Source organism: Macaca fascicularis, chromosome 13 (genome assembly GCF_037993035.2).
Source record: "Macaca fascicularis isolate 582-1 chromosome 13, T2T-MFA8v1.1".
Taxonomy (NCBI): domain Eukaryota; kingdom Metazoa; phylum Chordata; class Mammalia; order Primates; family Cercopithecidae; genus Macaca; species Macaca fascicularis.
In genome coordinates, this window is record NC_088387.1 from 60316708 (window position 1) to 60336994 (window position 20287).

Consider the following 20287-nt stretch of genomic DNA (forward strand, 5'->3'; position numbering starts at 1 on the left):
TAGCTGCACATGGTGGTGTGTCCCTGTAATCCCAGCTACTCGGGAGGCTGATGTGGGAGAATTGCTTGAGGCTACAGTGAAACTCCGTCTCAAAAAAAAAAAAAAAAGGATGATGAGGTTTCGCTATGTTGGCAAAGCTGTTGAATTCCTGGCCTCAAGTGATCTGCCCACCTCAGCTTCCCAAAGTGCTGGGATTATAGTTGTGAGTTACCATGCCTGGCCAAATCTAAATTTCTTTCTTTTTTTTTTTTTTTGAGACGGAGTCTTGCTCTGTCACCCAGGCTGGAGTGCAGTGGCGCGATCTCGGCTCACTGCAAGCTCCGCCTCCCAGGTTCGTTATTTTTAGAATAAACTAAAAATTTATCTCTCATCCATGTCTCCAATCACCAATAACTCATCACCAATAACTAGCCTTTATTACTTGTTCTTATGTAACTTTCCAGAGTTTCTTTATGCCTGTGCTTATCAGCAAATACATATTCTTTTTATTTTTTATTTTATTTTTGTTTAGAGATAGGGTCTTGCTCTGTCATCCAGGTTGAAGTGCAATGGGGCAATCATAGCTCACTGAAGCCTTGAACTTTTGGGCTCAAGCAATCCTCCTGCCTTACCCTAGGAGTACAGGCACACACCACCACACCTGGCTAATATTTTGTTTGTTTGTTTGTTTGTTTAGAGATGGGGGTCTCCCTATGTCAGGCTTAATTTTATTTCTTTAAATCCCCACATAAGGACATGTTTAAGGTCTGCCTTTTTTTTTTTTTGAGATGGAATCTGGCTCTGTCGCCCAGGCTAGAGCGCAGTGGTGCAATCTAGGCTCACTGCAACTTCTGCCTCCCAGGATCAAGTGATTCTTCTGCCTCAGCCTCCCAAGGAGATGGGATTACAGGTGCGTGCCACCACGCCTGGCTAATTTTTGTATTTTTAGTTGAGACAGGGGTTTCACCATGTTGGCCAGGCTGGTCTCAAACTCCTGACCTCAAGTGATCCACCTGCCTCAGCCTCCCAAAGTGCTGGGATTTACAGGCGTGAACCACTGAGCCCAGCCTAATTTTTTTTTTTTTTTAATAGAGACAGCATCTTACCATGTGGGCCAGGTTGGTCTTGAACTCTTGCCTCAAGCAATCCTCCCACCTCTGCCCCTCAAAGTGCTAGGATTACAGGTGTGAGCCACCTCGCCCAGGCTGCTTCTCTTTTTTCAGGCTAAATAACATTCCATTGCATGCACATACCACATTTTATTTATCCATTCATCCACAGATGGACATTTGGTTTGCTTCCATTTCTTTCTTGACTATTGTGAATAGGCAAGAACTTGACAACTCTATGAGGTTAGGTAAAAACTAAACCTGAGGCCGGGCGCGGTGGCTCAAGCCTGTAATCCCAGCACTTTGGGAGGCCGAGACGGGCGGATCACGAGGTCAGGAGATCGAGACCATCCTGGCTAACACGGTGAAACCCTGTCTCTACTAAAAAAAAAATACAAAAATAAACTAGCCGGGCGAGGTGGCGAGCGCCTGTAGTCCCAGCTACTCGGGAGGCTGAGGCAGGAGAATGGCGTAAACCCAGGAGGCGGAGCTTGCAGTGAGCAGAGGTCCGGCCACCGCACTCCAGCCTGGGTGACAGAGCGAGACTCCGTCTCAAAAAAAAAAAAAAAAAAAAAAAAAAACTAAACCTGAGAGAATTAAAGTAATACTCAAGAGTACACACAGCTGGTCATCATCAGATCTAGGATTAGATTCCAGAAGTTGTGTCTCTTCTTCTCTGCTATATCACCTCCTAGTTAATCACAGGTGCTCTACTTTTCAGTACTATCTACATGAGGGGCCCTCTCTCACATGATGTTAGTAAACAGATAAATAGGTACAGTTGCCATGGAAGGCAATTTGGCAATGTTTGTCAAAATGATATATGTACATCTGCAATTATAGTGCACTTAATACTGAACTGTACATATAAAAATGGTTAAGATAGTAAATTTTGTGATACATGTTTTTTTACCACAATGTAAAACAAATCATTTTTTAAATGACGTATAGACATACCCTTTGACTCAACATTGTAACTAGATATCTATCCTATTAATATATACATGTGTGGAAAATGATGTGTCTTCAAGAATATTAATTGCAATATTTTTGTGTTAACAAATGGTTAGACTCACATGTTCATCAGAAGGAGGCCAGTGAAATAAATTATGCTCCACTATACAATGGAATACCGGTCAGTCCTTTAAAAGGAAGATATTCACACTGACAGGGAAAATTGCCTTGATATATTGGAAAGTGTAAAAGGCAAGCAATTGTGTAAAATACAAGTGGGAGGTAGTGGGTAGGAGGAGAGGGGAAGAAAAATTATATATATATTTGCTTGTATATTGATAGGCTATCTCTGAAAAGAAACCCAAGAAATTCATAACATTAGGCTGAGCCCAGTGGCTCACACCTTTAATCCCAGCAAAAGCTTTGGAAGGCTAAGGCAGGAGGGTTGCTTGGGCCCAGGAATTTGGGGCTGTGCTCTATGACCATGCCTGTGAATAGCCACTGCATTCCAGCCTGGGCAACACAGTGAAACCCTGTCTCTAAAAAACAAACAAAAAGTTTTACTTGTTTTTTTATTTTATTTTAACCTTCCAAATTCTTGAAGGCGCCCTATTTTAACCTTCCAAATGCTTAAAGTTATTTGTGACCACCACCCGCCCCCCTGCAACCCCCACCACCCCCACCCCTGGCTCCCAGCCTTCCCTTTTACCGGCGGAACAGCACCAACCTTTAACCTTCTCTCATATACCAATATAGCACCTGTTCAATCATTCTGACTTCTCTGAGCTCTCCAAATCTTTCTTAAAATGTAGATTTACAATTGGTTCATGATATTTTAGTAAGGATTAGACATATCAAATACTGTAGAAGGATTACTGATTGACTACATTTACACGTGTCCTCTCCCATTAAGACTTTCTCATGTTAGCTTTTCCAAGAATACTTTTTTTTTTTTTCTCTGAGACAAGGTCTCACTCTGTCACCCAGGATGGAGTGCAGTGGCACGATCTCAGCTCACTGCAACCTCCACCTCCTCAAGCTCAAGTGATCCTCCCACTTCAGCCTCCCAAGTATTTGGGAATACAGGTACACGCCACTACACCTGGCTAATATTTTGTATTTTTATTAGAGACAGGGTTTCACCACATTGCCCGGGCTGATCTTGAACTCCTAGGCTCAAGTCATCTACCCGCCTTGGCCCCACAAAGTGATAGGATTACAGGTATAAGCCACCATGCCTGGCCAATATCTCTGTTCTGAACCATCTTTATGGGAACGAAATAATGTGGCTGATGTCAATTAAGGTGTGGCCCACATCCCAGAGTTGATATGGCTTGTTTGTTTCTAATTTTTTTCTTTTTAGATGGAGTCTCCCTCTGTTGCCCAGGCTGGAGTGCAGTGGTGTGATCCTCCTGCCTCAGCCTCCTGAGTAGCTGGGATTACAGGCACCCACCACCAAGCCTGGCTATTTCTTTTTTTTTTTTTTTTTTTTTTTTGTATTTTAAGAAGAGGTAGGGGTTTCACCATGTTGGCCAGGGTAGTCTTGAACTCCTGGCCTCAAGTGATCCACCCGCCTCGGCCTTCCAAAGTGTTAGGATTATAGGCGTGAGCCATCGCGCCCGGCCAGTTGTTTCTAATTGGAAAAATACGGAACGCTTCATGAATTTGCATGTCATCCTTGTGCAGGGGCCATGCTAATCTTCTTTGCATCGTTCCAATTTTAGTATATGTGCTGCCAAAGCGAGCACCAGAGCTGATGTTTTTTACGACAAAAAGAGATCCATGGATTGCAGACCCACCCATCTGTGGCATGGGGAATGCTGCCAGGATACCCTCCTTTAACAGAACCCAAAGGTGAAGAGGTGAGAGACGAACAGTGGCCCCACGTCACTGGGGAATGACAGACCAGTTTAGTCAATTCGGCAGAATATTCAGTCAATCCATATATCTGATACACTAATGATCTGCAATGCATACTGAACACCATGTCTCAGACCAGAGTTTTCAAACTACAGTACTGCCTAACTAAAAAGGGGTTTTCTCTGCCAGTCTATTAATTTACTGAGTGTTCAAGACTTTAGTTATAAAGATGAGGGATGGAGGCAGCCCCACCCATCAGCAGCCAATCAAGAGACATTTTTCTGAGAACAAAGGTGAAAGAAGGTCAATGGAGGAGCTGGTACCCAGTTCCAGATTCTAGAGGTCACAACCACTTTCAATTGTTTCCTCCCAGAAGCCCTTGTTTTCTGACCCCTGGATGGCCTTGCTGTTTTACCAACAGATAGAAACCTAGGTGGATTGAATTAATTTTGCTAGCATCAATCCATCAATCACAGGCTTGTTAAATATTAATGCATCAGGCCAAAATGACCTCAGGTTCTCCAAGAGGTATCCAGGTAACATAATTCAACTGCATTAGCAACTAGATCTAACCTAAATACAAACACACACACACAGACACATAGACACACACACACACACACACAGAGAGAGAGAGAGAGCGCGCGCTACATTGCCGGAGGATTAATCGTGTTAGGGCAATAAGATTATTTTATCCTATTTTTCAAAATACTGCTTTTGAATTTTTTTTTAAAAATGGGGTTTTAGTAAATATAGATCACCTCTAAGTATTGTGTGATTAATTTGTATCTTAAAACTCCATGAAGAAGAAACAACTATTCTATAAAGGATTTTTTTAAATTTCAGTGCATCAATGTAACATGTAGCCATTAAGATATCAGTAGACTGGTGAGTGACCCAGAAAATATTCAGGACATATTGTAAAATGAAAAAACAGTGGGTACCATACAATGCCATTAAATATATAATATTTTCTTCTTCTTTTTTTCGAGGTGAAATTTCGCTCTTGTCACCCAGGCTGGAGTGCAATGGCTCACTCTCAGCTCACTGCTACCTTCGCCTCCCAGGTTCAACTTATTCTCCTGCCTCAGCCTCCCCGGTAACTGGGATTACAGGCACTTGCCACCACACCCAGCTAATTTTTGTATGTTTAGTAGAGACGGAGTTTCACCATGTTGGCCAGGCTGGTCTTGAACTCCTGGCATCAGGTGATTTACCCACCTCAGCCTCCCAAAGTGCTGGGATTACAGGCATGAGCCACCATGCCCAGTCCCATCTCTTCTATTTTAAAGAGCTTGGGCAACATGGTGAAAACCTGTCTCTACCAAAATACAAAAATAGCTGGGTGTGATGGTGTATGCCTGTAGTCCCAGCTACTTGGGGAGCTGAGGCAGGAGGATCGCTTGAGCCCAGGAGGTCAGCACTGCAGTGAGACAAAATCTCGCCACTGCACTCCAGCCTAGGTGACAGAGTGAGAACCTGTGTCAAAAAAAATAAAATAAAAAATTAGCTGGGCTAGCATGGTGGCACATGCCTATAGTCCCAGCTACTCGGGAGGCTGAAGTTAGGAGGACTGCTTAAACCCAGGAGGTTGTGGCTGCAGAGAGCCATGATCGTGCCACTGCACTTCAGCCCAGGTAACAGAACAAGATCCTATCTCAAAAAAACAAATAAAAATAAAATGGGGTACTCCTGTTCAAGGTTACTTCTTCAGAACTAAGTCCCCTCCTTATTCACTCACCCCCACGTCCACAACATGCCTTTTTCCTATCTTCCTGTCTGCATCTAAATAAGAATGCCAGATTCAGCAACCCTATATCAATTGCAATATTTGAGACATAAGTATATTGAAATAATTATTTGGTTTTTGTATATTTGTTGTGTTGTTGTTTGAGACAGAGTCTCACTATTTTGCCCAGACTGGAGTGCAGTAGCATGATCTCAGCTCACTGCAACTTCTACCTCCCAGGTTCGAGCAATATTTGTGCCTCAGCCTCACAAGTAGCTGGGATTATAGGTGTGCACCACCAAACCCAACTAATTTTTGTATTTTTAGTAGATACAAGGTTTCACCACGTTGGCCAGGCTGGTCTTAAACTCCTGACCTCAAGTGATCCACCCGTCTCGCCTCCCAAAGTGCTGGGATTACAGGCATGAGCCACTGCACCAGCCTAAAAAATTTATTTGTTATTTACCTGGAATTCAAATATAACCAAGTGTCTTGTATTTTAGGCAACCCTATCTATGTAGATTCTCAGCTGTCTTTCATTCTAAGAAAATACCAAAATTCATCTTCATTCCCACCTCCAACTATTCATCACTCAGCCACCCAGAAGATATCTATCATGCCTGCCATACCGTATCTCCTGTTGCCCTTGACAGCCCTGTTCGGGCCTGGAGTGATCTGGCCTCCTTTTCTCCCCACCACCTTCACAGCTGATTGGAGGCTGGCCTAGGGGATTACTAGAACCTCCTCTCAGAACTCAGCGCCTATTCACTAGTCAGCCAAATTCCAGCTGCCCCTGATTTGCAGCAGCGTCAGTGCACTAGGAGACCCCTGGTCATAGGAGATTCCGCACCATCACCCTTGGTTACCCTCCAAAAGTGTCAAATGCAGCCTCTGCCTAACAGTGCCAGCGCTCCTCCCCATAGCCTTGATGCTCACAGCCCCCTGGGAAAGGAACCTAGTCCCGGGCTCACTGCCACTGTCAGTGAGGTGGGGAATGTGTAATATCTCAGGAAGAACTGGGGCATGGTAGATATTCCTGGAACACTGAGGTTCATCTCGATTATATATAACTGTACTATACTTGTTTTCCACATCTGTCTCTCCTAGACTATATATTCCTTGAGAGCAAGAGCTATAACTTCTATGTCCACATGCTGAGAATGAGCACAAAGCCTGGGTAGTTTTACCACGAATGGATGAATGAATGAACCAACAAACAAACGGCCTACAATAAGGGATAACTAAGCAAACTGTGGTGCCTCAGCTATGTGGGACACTACATACCTATTTTTTTTAAGTATATGTAGTATCTTAATACATATAAATTTTGGTCGGGCACCGTAGCTCATGCCTGTAATCCCAACACTTTGGGAGGTAGAGGTGGTGGATCATCTGAGGTCAGGAGTTCGAGACCAGCCTGGCCAACATGGTGAAATCCTGTCTCTACTAATAATACAAAAATTAGCTGGCCGGGCATGGTGGCTTACGCCTGTAATCCCAGCACTTTGGGAAGCTGAGGCAGGCAGATCAGGAGGTCAGGAGATCGAGACCATCCTGCCCAAAACCCTATCTCTACCAAAAATACAAAAATTAGCTGGGTGTAGTGGTATGCCCCTATAGTCCCAGCTACTCAGGAGGCTGAGGCAGGAGAATCGCTTGAACCCGGGAGGCGGAGGTTGCAGTAAGCCAAGATGGTGCCACTGCACTCCAGCCTGGTGATAGAGTGAGACTCCGTCTCAAAAAAAAAAAAAAAAATTTTTTTGGCCGGGCACGGTGGCTTACGCCTGTAATCCCAGCACTTTGGGAGGCTGAGGCAGGTGGATCACGAGGTCAGGAGATCGAGACCATCCTGGCTAACATGGTGAAACCCCGTCTCTACTAAAAATACAAAAAAACTAGCTGGGCAAGGTGGCGGGCGCCTGTAGTCCCAGCTACTCGGGAGGCTGAGGCAGGAGAATGGAGTGAACCGGTAGGTAGAGCTTGCAATGAGCCGAGATGGCGCCACTGCACTCCAGCCTGGGCAACAGAGCGAAACTCTGTCTTAAAAAAAAAAAAAAAAAAAAAAAAAAAAAAAAAAATTAGCTGGGTGTGGTAGCACATGCCTATAATCCCAGCTACTCGGGAGGCTGAGGCAGGAGAATCACTTGAACCTGGGAGGCGGAGGTTGCGGTGAGCCGAGATTGCACCATTGCACTCCAGCCTGGGCAACAAGAGTGAAACTCCATCTCCAAAAAAATAAATAAATAAATAACGAGTAGATAAAATAAAATCTGTGGTCAGACCACAATCAAGACCGGTGGAAAATTTGGAGTCATAAATAATTTAGAGACTACCACTCAGCACAAGATTTTTCTACAAATTTGCTCAATTTCAAAAGATATATTTTTGTGCAGCTAAGAATCCAGAGGGACTTTAGCCTCTGAAGCACTGGAATAAGTAAACCTGCAGGCCTCAGAATTTGAGCTCCTTTTAGAATTGGCTCAGCACAGGTCATCAGAACCTCCTGAGACTATGTCACGGCGCATCCTTAACCTTTAAATTTAAATTAAAAAAAAAAAAAAATTCCGGGTGCGGTGGCTCAAGCCTGTAATCCCAGCACTTTGGGAGGCCGAGGTGGGTGGATCACCTGAGGTCAGGAGTTCGAGACCAGCCTGGCCAACATGGCAAAATCCTGTCTCTACTAAAAATACAAAAATTAGCCAGATGTGGTGGTGCACTCCTGTAGTCCCAGCCACTCAGGAGGCTGAGGCAGGAGAATTGCTTGAACCTGGGAGGTGGCAGTTGTAGTAAGCTGAGATCACGCCATTGCATTCCAGCCTGGGTGACAAAGTGAGACTCTGTCTCAAAAAATAAATAAATAAATAAATAAATAAATAAATAAAATAAATAGACTCAAGCTAAAAGATTTTCCTTTTCAGAGGGCACTGTTTGCTGTCATGCTCTTCACACTGTAATGTGACAGAAATCCTATCTATTCAACACAAATTGAGAGGAATATCTAGCCATGACACAGTTTGAGCAATAAAGACCGAAAGTATGTCTTTCATTCCCCCAGATAATCCCTGTTGTCTTTTTGCATTTCATGTTTGAATTCAGACTGTATTTAAGTGCTAGCCTAGTTCACAAAACTGTAACCCCATAGATTTAGGTGAATATCTCCCCAAACTGTTTTCATCGTGATCCTTCCCTAAAACCTTTGTTAGCTCCTGGTTGCCCAATCCAAATTCGTCAACCATCACATTCCCACAGGAGATAATTTCCATCTGCCCTTCCAATCTTTTATTAATCTCTTCTGCTTTAACTGCATTTGCCTCTGGTGTTTTACTCGTGTAAACGCCTAATTCAAGTCCTCCTTCCCTTGCAAACTCCTCAGGTCCTAACAGAAGACTTTGGGAGCTCTCCTTCAAATTTCTCTGAATAGCTTTTACTCTGCACTTTTATTTGGCCCTTACCATTTTTCTGGCTTGTATTGTTAATATCCTTTACATGTGTTCGTCTGGCATTTGGTATTCGCAAGTAGAAAATGTCATTGCTGAAGGTAGAACGAACCAGCTAGCTGATCTTCACAAGACAGGTCAACGTCCCACCCGGCAGGGTCAGAAATTCAATTTGGTACATTCCCATTACCTCAGTGGCATCTTACAATTTCCAGAAATAACACCATGCTCAGACTTAAGGGACTGAATCATGTTAACCAAAACCTCCCAAGGATGATTTACAAACCAGAATATGTTCTTATTTTGCAGTGGGAGTAGCCATTTATATACGCTACTATCCTTCTAATGAAAACCAAATTGCAGGTAAAGACGTTTCTAGTAAGCAGAGACAAGAAGGTAGAAAGGAATTGGCTCCATAACCATGTGCCCGTGATCTATTGCTGCTGTAACAAATTACTATAACCTTAGTGGCTAACAACAAACAAATTTACTTTTTTCTTCTTCTTGTTTTCCTCAGACCTCGCAAGCCTGGATAAATTTACTCTCATATAGTCATGTAGGTTAGAAGTCTGATTTTAGTCTCACTGGACTAAAATCAAGATGTTGGTAGGGCTGTGTTCCTTTCTGGAGGCTCTCAGCTTCTTTCTTTCCCAGCTTCTCAGGCCCTCACACTCCATAGCTCATGGTCTCTTCCCCTATCTTCAAAGCCAGCCTTGAGTCCTTCTTATTATACATCACATCTCTCCGATCTCCACTGTAACTTAATTCGCCCACTTTTAAAAACCCTTGTTATGGCCAGGTGTGGTGGCTCACACCTGTAATCCCAGTACTGTGGGAGGCGGAGGCGGGTGGATTACTTGAGTTCAGGAGTTCAAGACCAGCCTGGCCAACATGGTGAAACCCCATCTCTACTAAAAATAGAAAAATTTGCTGGGTGTGGTGGCACACACCTGTAGTCCAAGCTACTTGGGAAGCTGAGGCAGGAGAATCACTTGAACCCGAGAGGCGGAGGTTGCAGTGAGCCAAGATCATGCCACTGAACTCCAGCCTGGGCAACAGAACAAGACCCTATCTTAAAACAAACAAACAAACAAAACCCTTGTTATTAAATTATTCTTACTGGAATGATATAGGATAATCCCCTCCCCATCTTGAATTCATATATATATGTGTATATATATAGATATATGTATATATGAATCCACACATATATGAATCATATACATATGAATCCACAGACACATACTTGCCTTTATTTATTAATTTTAACTTTTTTTGTTTTAGAGATGAGTCTCATTATGTTGCCCAGGTTAGTCTCAAACTCCTGGGCTCAAGGGATCCTCCTGCTTCAGCCTCTCAAGTAGCTGGAACTACAGGCTTAAGCCCACTGCTCTTACTTATTATTTTGCTTTGTTTTTGTTTTTTGAGACAGAGTCTCACCTTGTTACCCAGACTGGAGTGCAATCGTGCGATATCAGCTCACTGCAACCTCCACCTCCTGGGTTCAAGCGTTTCTTGTGCCTCAGCCTCCAGAGCATCTGGGATTGCAGGTGCACACACCACCGCGCCCGGCTAATTTTTTTGTATTTTCAGTAGAGATGGGGTTTCCCCATGTTGGCCAGGCTGGTCTTGAGCTCCTGACCTCAGATGATCCACTCGCCTCTGCCTCCCAAAGTGCTGGGATTACGGGCATAAGCCACCGTGCCCAGCCTTTGTTTATATATATATTTGGCGGGTTGAGGGAGATTGCGGAAAGGCAGGGTCTGGCTCTGTTGTCTAGGCTGGAGTGTAATGGCACCATCATAGTTGACTGCAGCCTCGATTTCCTGGGCTCTCAAGCATTCCTTCCACCTCAACCTTCAGAATAGCTGGGACTACAGGCACACACCCAGCTAATTGTTAAAAATTTTGGTAGAGACAAGATTTTGCTGTGTTGCCCAGGCTGGTCTTGAACTTCCTGAGCTCAAGTGATCCTCCCCACTCAGCCTCCCAAAGTGCCAGGATGAGCCACCACACCCAGCCGTTAATATTTATTTTTATTGCATGTATTTATGATGTACAACATGATGTTTCGATATACATATACATAATAAAAAAGATTACAGTAGTCAAGCTGATGAACATATTCGTCATCTCACATACCTACCTTTGTGTGTGTGTGTGTGTGGTAAGGTCACCTAAAATCTATCGCTTACCAGCCTTCCAGTATACAATATTATTTACTACAGTCTTCATGCTGTATATTAGATCTCTAGATTTATCATCCCATATAACTGCAGCTTTGTACCCTTTGAACCATATCTCCCCATTAAGACCACTAAGGTTCTTAAACCCGTCTGTAAAATCTCTTTACCATTGTTAGATATGAGTTCTAAATATCTCTTCGAAGAATTGATATGTCAGTATTTTCAATTCTTTGCTTTCTACTTTTAAACTTAACTTCCTCATAAAGCAACCTTTTTGGATTACCTGCTCCACCCTGACTCATTCTGATTACCTGCTCCGCCCTGACTCATTCTCCACCCTGACTCGTTCCAATTTCCTCTTCTGCCATAACCATTTTTCCCACCAATCCACTCACCCCGCCACTCTCTTTAAATTAGCCAGTCGGAATTAGTTTAGCCTGTGCTGTCTAACCCTAGCCAATAGGGGAACAACACAGCAGCAGGGGCCACCACGTGCATCAGGGATAAGAACCCCTTCCTCTCCCTTGTCCAAGTGTGCGCTCACCATTGCTCCATCTGTAAGGGTGCACCCTTCTGTAGAAGTACATTGCCTTGCTGAGAATTAAAAATAAAATTTTATATTCGAGTGCTATTTCTTTTGTGGCACCGAAACTTTATTTATAATACCATGTAAAGTAGCATATCTACATATTCTAGGAACCTCTTTGGGAGGCCATTATTCTGCCTATTACAATCAAATTTCCAAAAAGGTATTTATAGGAAACGAATATATTGAGTATGAATATTAGCACATACGTAAAATAGAAAATATTACTTTTATTCCCAAATTTGGGCTCCCATCCAACTAAAGTGACAGGAATTTAGTAATCACTGTCGAGGGCACCTTATGTGGTACCTGGGGTACCAGGAGAAGAGCTCACATTTCTAGCTTGTAATGCCCAAAACTCCCAGCCTCAGGCCACGTGGTCCCTACCACTCAATAGTACTCTACTCTGTGGGGTGTAGGCTTTTTTGCCCAAGCAGAACACCATGAGGTCCTAAACACCCCAATCCTCTCTAAAGTCTTTACCCCTCCCTGGGCCCCCAAAATAATAATAAAGTTCATGAGATCCAAGACCCTTCCTTGTCTTCCCCACTCCTACTCCATTCGTCTCCCAGGCAGATACCTCTCTCTTTCTTCCCTCCCTTTCTCCACTGGTTTTACACTTCCGCAAAAGAGCAGAAGAGCACTTGGCTTTAAGCAGCTATTGGCTTTCCCTCTTACAAAATTCCTAGGAAGGGAATTACAAAAGACCTGGACACAAGGGACCCGTGTAGAGTGGGGTAAGTGGGGTTGTGTGGGGGCTGAGAAATACTGTAATGAGCAAACCACACTGCTCCAGTTAATAAATTAACATCACAAAAAACTATCCTGTCACATAAATATAGCCTACAATTTTATCTTTTTCTACCAGGATCTATTTTTGTTTTTTACATTTTTAGTAGAGACGAGGTTTCACCATGTTGGCCAGGATGGTCTCAAACTCCTGGCCTCAAGTCATCCACCTGCCTTAGCCTCCCAAAGTACTGAGATTACAGGTGTGAGCCACCAGACCCAGCCATGATCTATTTCCATTTCGATGACTTCTTTCCTCTTCTGTACAAATAGAACTGGTAAATTCTGACTCTTGCATAGTCTTTTTTTTTTTTTTAAGGTTCTATATAAACCTTGAAACTTCTGTTTACATTTGTCATATACCTGTGGATTTTTTTTTTCTTTTTTGGGGGGTGGGGAGTGGCGGATAAGGCAGGCTCTCCGTTTGTTGCCCAGGCTAGAGGGCAGTGGCTCACTGTGGCCTCAGACCTCCTGGGCTTAAGCCATCTGCCTGCCTCAGCCTCCCAAACTGCTGGGATTACAGATATCAGCCACTGTGCCCAGCCCTTGTGAATGTTTCTAATACTAAGTTTTATCTATACTAGCTAATTTAACCTGGCTGCTCTCTTAAGAGATTTGTGGACACACCTTAATCTATTAGTGAGGTATTTACAAAATAATAGATTAGGCTAGGATGGATTCTTTCTGTCTGAAGATAACAAAACCATATTTTTGTATGTGTATGTATGTTTGGTGCACTTATTTTTATTATTACTTTTTATTGTTTTTTGAGGCAGCGTGTCCCTCTGTCACCCAAGCTGGAGTCAATGGTGTGATCTCTGCTCACTGCAACCTCTGCCTCCCAAGCTCAAGTGATTCTCATGCCTCAACCTCCCAAGTAGCTGGGATCACAGGCATGCACCACCAGGCCTGGCTAATTTTTTGTATTTTTAGCAGAGACAGAGTTTCACCATGTTGGCCAGCCTGGTATTGAGCTCCTGGCCTCAGGTGATCTGCCTGCCTTGGCCTCTAAAAGTGCTGGGATTACAGGTATGAACCATGGTGACCGGCCCTTTGTGCACTTATTTTTAATTATTATTTTTAGTATTATTATTGTGGCAAAATGTACATAAAATAGAGTTTGCCATTTTAAAGTGTACAACTTAGTGGCTTTAAATACAGTGTTGTCCAACCATCACTATCTAGTTCCAGAAATTTTTTTATCACCCCAACTGGAATCCTGGTACTCATTTTTTTGTTGCTTATTTTTATTTATTTATTCATTTTAAGAGATGAGGTCCTGCTCTGTCAACCAGGCTGGAGTGCAGAGGCACTATCATAGCTCACTGCAGCCTCAAACTCATTGGCTCAAGCAATCCTCCCGCCTCAGCCTCCCAAGTAGCTGGAATTACAGGTGTGCACCACGATGCTCAGCTATTTTTTAAGCAGTCATTCCTTGATATCCCCCTCAATCTTGTCTTTGTAGAGTTTCTCTATTAATTTTTTCATCCAACATAATACATTCACAATCTAAAATACATAAGGCCAGGCACGATGGCTCACGCCTGTAATCCCAACACTGTGGAAGGCCAAGGAGGGTGGATCACTTGAGGTCAGGAGTTCAAGACAAGTCTGGCCAACATGGTAAAACCCTGCCTCTACAAAAAATACAAACTTTAGGTGGGCGTGGTGCGCATGCTTGTAATCCTAGCTACTGGGGAGGCTGAGGCCTGAGAATTGCTTGAACCTGAGAGGCAGAGGTTGGAGTGAGCCGAGATCATGCCACTGCACTCCTGCCTGGGCAACAGAGCAAGACTCCGTCTCAAAAAATAAAACTAAAACAAAATACATAAATTTCCAACCAGGCCTGTAATCCCAGCACTTTGGGAGGCCAAGATGTTCAGATTGCTTGAGCTCAGGAGTTTGAGACCAGCCTGGCCAACATGATAAGACCCTGTGTCTACTAAAATACAAAAATTAGCCCGGACTGGTGGCAGGTGCCTGTAGTCCCAGCTACTCAGGAGGCTGAGGCAGGAGAATTGCTTGAACCCAGGAAGAAGAGGTTGCAGTGAGCCAAGATCGTGCCACCGCACTCCAGCCTGGGTGATAGAGGGTGATTCCATCTCAAAAAAGAAAAAAAAAAAAAAGATTTCCCACTATTTCCCACTCTACCTTGTTTCTTTGGAGTGTGCTTCCACAGTTCCTTTATGCAGATGTAAGCAAAGTTCTCCTCATTTTTACACAGAAAATACCATCTTAAAAACTTTTGAACTTTGCTTCTTTTTTCACTTAAAAATACATCCTTGGCCAGGTACAGTGGCTCAAGCTTGTAATCCCAGCATTTTGGGAAGCTGAGACGGGGGGATTGCTTAAACCTGGGAGTTTGAGATCAGCCCATACAACATGGCAAGACCCTGTCTCTACAAAAGCAAGAAAAATTATCCAGGTTTGGTGGTGCACACCTGTAATCCTATTTACTCAGGAGACTGAGGTGGGAGGATCACTTGAGCCCAAGAGGTGGAGGTTGCAGTGAGCTCTGACTGTGCCCCTGAACTCCAGTCTGGGTGACAGAACAAGACCCTATCTCTAAAAAGTATATAAGGTAACCATAAGTCCTGTTTTGTTTGGGAAAGACCCTGTTATGTGTTACCTGCTTTTTAAATGTTTGGATGAGAAATTGTATGATCACTCTTTTGTTTGTTTGTTTGTTTCTTTATTTTACTTTAAGTTCTGGGATACAAGTACAGAATGTACAGGTTTGTTACATAGGTGTACATGTGCCATGGTGGTTTGCTGCACCTGTCAAGCCATCCTCTAGGTTTAAAGCCCTGCATACATTAGGTATTTGTCTTAATGCTCTCCCTCCCCTTGCTCCCTACCCTCCAACCTGTGTGTGGTGTTCCCCTCCCTGTGACCATGTGTTCTCATTGCTCAACTCCCACTTGTTTACTGACTTTTTAATAATCACCATTCTAACTGGCATGAGATGGCATCTCATTGTGGTTTTGATTTGCATTTCTCTGCATTTCTCTAATGACCAGTGATGATGAACTTTTTTTCACATGTTTGTGGCTGCATAAATGTCTTCTTTTGAGAAGTGTCTCTTCATATCCTTCGCCTACTTTTTGATAAGGTTTTTTTCTTGTAAATTTGTTTAAGTTCCTTGTAGAGTCTGGATATTGGACCTTTGTCAGATAGGTAGATTGCAAAAATTTATCCCATTCTATAGGTTGCCTGTTCACTCTGATGATAGTTTCTTTGTTGTGCAGAACCTCTTTAGTTTAATTAGACTCCTTTGTCAATTTTAGCTTCTGTTGCAATTGCTTTTGATGTTTTAATCATGAAGTCTTTGCCCATGCCTGTGCCCTGAATGGTATTGCCTAGGTTTTCTTCTAGGGTTTTTATGGTTTTGGGTTTTACATTTAAGTCTTTAATCCATCTTGAGTTAATTTTTGTATAAAGTGTAAGGAAGAGGTCCAGTTTCTGTTTTCTGCATATGGCTAGCCAATTTTCACAGCACCATTTCTTAAACAGGGACTCTTTCCCCCATTGCTTGTTTTTGTTAGGTTTGTCAAAGATCAGATGGTTGCAGATATGTGGTGTTATTTCTGAGGTCTGTGTTTTTTTCCATTGGTCTATATATCTGTTTTGGTATCAGTACCATGCTGTTTTGGTTACTGTAGCCTTATAGTATAGTTTGAAGTCAGGTAACATGATGCCTCCAGCTTTGTTCTTTTTGCTTAGAATTGTCTTGGCTATACAGGTTCTTTTTTGGTTCCATATGAAATTTAAAGTAGTTTTTTCTAATTCTGCAAGGAAAGTCAATGGTAGCTTGATGGGAATAGCATTGAATCTATAAATTACTTTAGGCAGTATGGCTATTTTTTTATCTTTAGTAGAGAAGGAGTTTCACCATCTTGGCCAGGCTGGTCTCAAACTTGTGACCTCATAATACACCCACCTCGGCCTCCCAAAGTACTGGGATTACAGACATGAGCCACTGCACCCAGCCTGAAAATTCTTTTCTTTAGGAATCTTGAATATTGGCCCCCACTCTCTTCTGGCTTGTAGGGTTTCTGCAGAGAGATCTGCTGTTAGTCTGATGGGCTTCCCTTTGTAGGTAACCTGACTTTTCTGGCTGCCCTTAACATTTTTTCCTTCATTTCAACCTTGGAGAATCTGACTATTGCGTGTCTTGGGGTTGCTCTTCTTCAGGAGTATCTTAGTGATGTTTCTGTATTTCCTGAATTTGAATGTTGGCCTGTCTTGCTAGGCTGGGGAAGTTCTCCTGGATAATATCCTGAAGTGTGTTTTCCAACTTGGCTCCATTCTTCCCTTCACTTTCAGGTACCCCAGTCAATCGCAGGTTTGGTTTTTTCACATAGTTCCATATTGCTTGGAGGCTTTGTTCATTCCTTTTCATTCTTTTTTCTCTAATCTTGTCTTCACACCTTATTTCAGTAAGGTGAGCTTCAATCTCTGATATCCTTTCTTCCACTTGATCAAGTCGGCTATTGATATTTGTGTATACTTCATGAAGTTCTCATGCTGTGTTTTCCAGCTCCATAAGGTCATTTATGTTCTTCTCTAAACTGGTTATTCTAGTTAGCAGTTCCTGTAACCTTTTATCAAGGTTCTTAGCTTCCTTGCATTGGGTTAGAATATGCTCCTTTAGCTCAGAGGAGTTTGTTATTACCAACCTTCTGATGCCTACTTCTATCAATTTGTCAATCTCATTCTTGGTCCAGTTTTGTGCCCTTGCTAGAGAGGAGAGGAGTTGCGATCATTTGGAGAAGAGGCATTCTGGTTTTTGGAATTTTCAGCGTTTTGGGGCTGGTTTTTCCTCATCTTCGTGGATTTATCTACCTTTGATCTTTGAGGCTGATGACCTTTGGATGGGGTTTTCGTGTGAGGGTCTTTTTTGTTGATGTTGGTGTTGTGCTTTCTGTTTGTTAGTTTTTCTTCTAATAGTCAGGCCCCTGTTCTGCAGGTCTGCTACAGTTTGCTAGAGGTCCAGTCCAGACCCTGTTCACCTGGGTGTCACCACTGGAGGCTGCAGAACAGCAAAGATTGCTGACTGCACCTTCCTCCAGAAGTATTTTCTTCTGGAGGGGCACTGGCCTGAGGCCAGACGGAGCTTTCCTGTATGAAATGTCTGTCAACCCCTGTTGGGAGGTGTCTCCCAGTCAGGAGGCACTGGGGTCAGGGACCCACTTGAGGAGGCAGTCTGTCCCAGTCTGTCCCTTAGCAGAGCTGGTGCATTGTGTTTTTTTGTTTTGTTTTGTTTTTGTGACAGAGTCTCACTCTGTCACCCAGGCTAGAGTGCAATAGCACAATCTTGGCTCACTGCAACCTCTGCCTCCTGGTTTCAAGCGATTCTCCTATCTCAGCCTCCTGAGTAGCTGGGATTACAGGCATGTGCCACCATGCCTGGCTAATTTTTGTATTTTTAGTAGAGATGGGGTTTTGCAATGTTGGCCAGGCTGGTCTCTAACTCCTGACCCCAGGTGATCCGCCTGCCTCGGCCTCCCAAAGTAATGGAATTACAGGTGTGCGCCACTGCACCCAGGCAATTATATGATCACTCTATATGGGATCTGTAGTCCAGTTTTTTTTTTTTTTTTTTTTTGAGACAGGGTTACACTCTGTTGCCTGGGCTGGAGTGCAATGGTGCGATCTCTGTTGCCCACTTTTTATTGAATACAAATTATAGGAAGTTTTAGAAGCTGTGTCCACAGTTGACTAGTTAATAAATATTTCTTGATTGAGCCACTATGGGTCTCAGGTTACAGTGAAATATATAATAATGTACAAGTGGTCTCTAGCCTATTGTTAATCTTGAAAATTAACTGGAATGTGTTATCTATCCACCTCACAGAAGTGCTCAGAAATAAATAATAAATTATCAATTATATTTGAAGGTGCTACTTTGTTTTGGAAAACAAGTTGGCTACAACAATTTATTTTTTGTTTTTTTAGAGATAAGGTCTCACATTCACAGGCCGGTGTGCAGGGGCATGTGGAATGAGTATAACTCACTGCAGCCTGGAACTTCTGAGCTCAAACCATTCTCCTGCCTCAGCCTCTGGAGTAGCTGGTACTAGAGCATGCACCATCATGCTCAGCTAATTATTTCTTCTCCTTCTCCTTCTCCTTCTCCTTCTTCTTCTTCTTCTTCTTTCTTCTTCTTCTTCTTCTTCTTCTTTCTTCTTCTTCTTCTTCCTTCTTCTTTCCTCTTCTTCCTCTTCTTCTTTTTCTTCTTCTTCCTTCTTCTTTCCTCTTCTTCCTCTTCTTTTTCTTCTTCTTCTTTTTCTTCTTCTTCTTCTTTTATTATCCCCATTGTTAAGCACACTCAGCTAATTTAAAATATATTTTTGTAAAGAGAGGGTCTCACTACTATGCTCAGACTCCTCTTGAATTCCTGGTCTCAAGCAATCCTCCTGCCTTTGTCTCCCAAGGTGCTGGAATTACAGGCATGAGTCATTGCACAGGGCCAAGAAATTTATTCCACATACATATTTACACAGATATTCAAATGTGATTATTAGAAGCTATCCATTGTAACATTTAATAGTAAAAACCGGAAAAAAAAAATGAATGTTCATTAAGAGGGGACTGGTTAAATAAGGCACCCAGTGAAATGCTATGCACCCATTGAAAAGAATAGGGCATCAAGAGAACAAGAAGATGAGCCACATACTGGGAGAGAATATTTGCAAAAGACATGTTTCATGGCTTTCCTTTTACCTCGTTGCACTTCTGAGAGCAAGATGGGTCACCAGCAGCTGTACCAGAGCCACCTGCAAAAATTCAGCCAGGGTTCTTGCTCTCATGGCATCTGCTCAGACCTGCACAGTCTGATCCAGAAATATGGCCACAATATGTGCCTCCAGTGTTTCCATTGGTATGCAAAGGATATAGATTTCATTAAGTTGGACTAAGTGATCTTCCTTGAATGGATTATCCAAGGCATCCACCCAATAAAAAACCATGATTGCTCTTTGTACATAAAATAAATATTTAAAAACTACAACAACAAAAAAGATATGTTTCATAAAGGACTGTTATCCAAGCTATACAAAGAACCCTGAAAACTCAACAATCAGAAAATGAACAACTGGATTTTAAAAGTGGGCAAAAACACCAGCCAGGCGCGGTGGCTCAAGCCTGTAATCCTAGCACTTTGGGAGGTCGAGACGGGCGGATCACGAGGTCAGGAGATCGAGACCATCCTGGCTAACACGGTGAAACCCCGTCTCTACTAAAAATACAAAAAATTAGCCGGGCGAGGTGGCGGGCACCTGTAGTCCCAGCTACACGGGAGGCTGAGGCAGGAGAATGGCGTAAACCTGGGAGGCGGAGCTTGCAGTGAGCTGAGATCCGGCCACTGCACTCCAGCCTGGGCGACAGAGTGAGACTCCGTCTCAAAAAAAAAAAAAAAAAAAAAAGTGGACAAAAAAACCTGAACAAACATCTTACCTAGGAAGAAATACAGATGACAAGTAAGCATATTAAAAGATGTCCAGGCCGGGCGCGGTGGCTCACGCCTGTAATCCCAGCACTTTGGGAGGCCAAAGCAGGTGGATCACGAGGTCAGAAGTTCGAGACCAGCCTGATCAACATGGTGAAACCCTGTCTCTATTAAAAATACAAAAATTAACCAGGTGTGGTGGCGGGCG

General features: G+C 43.1%; 1 protein-coding gene and 1 non-coding gene across 2 annotated transcripts; one reads left to right on the top strand and one right to left on the bottom strand.

Moving 5' to 3' along the window:
- Nucleotides 1-3683: 3683 nt before the first annotated feature.
- Nucleotides 3684-3790, bottom strand: LOC123568562 (U6 spliceosomal RNA). Its single transcript, XR_006691925.1, has one exon. It is a non-coding gene; the product is annotated as a U6 spliceosomal RNA (small nuclear RNA).
- Nucleotides 3791-19347: 15557 nt separating this feature from the next.
- On the top strand, nt 19348-19549 carry LOC123568286 (small ribosomal subunit protein uS14-like). The gene has a single exon (XM_045368644.3). The coding sequence runs from the start codon at nt 19379-19381 to the stop codon at nt 19547-19549; it is 171 nt and encodes a 56-aa protein (XP_045224579.2). The 5' UTR covers nt 19348-19378.
- The last annotated feature ends 738 nt before the right edge of the window (nt 19550-20287 follow it).

Coding starts and splice junctions, on each gene's coding strand:
- LOC123568286 (XM_045368644.3), top strand. CDS start 19,379: ATGGGTCACCAGCAGCTGTACCAGAGCCACCTGCAAAAATTCAGCCAG.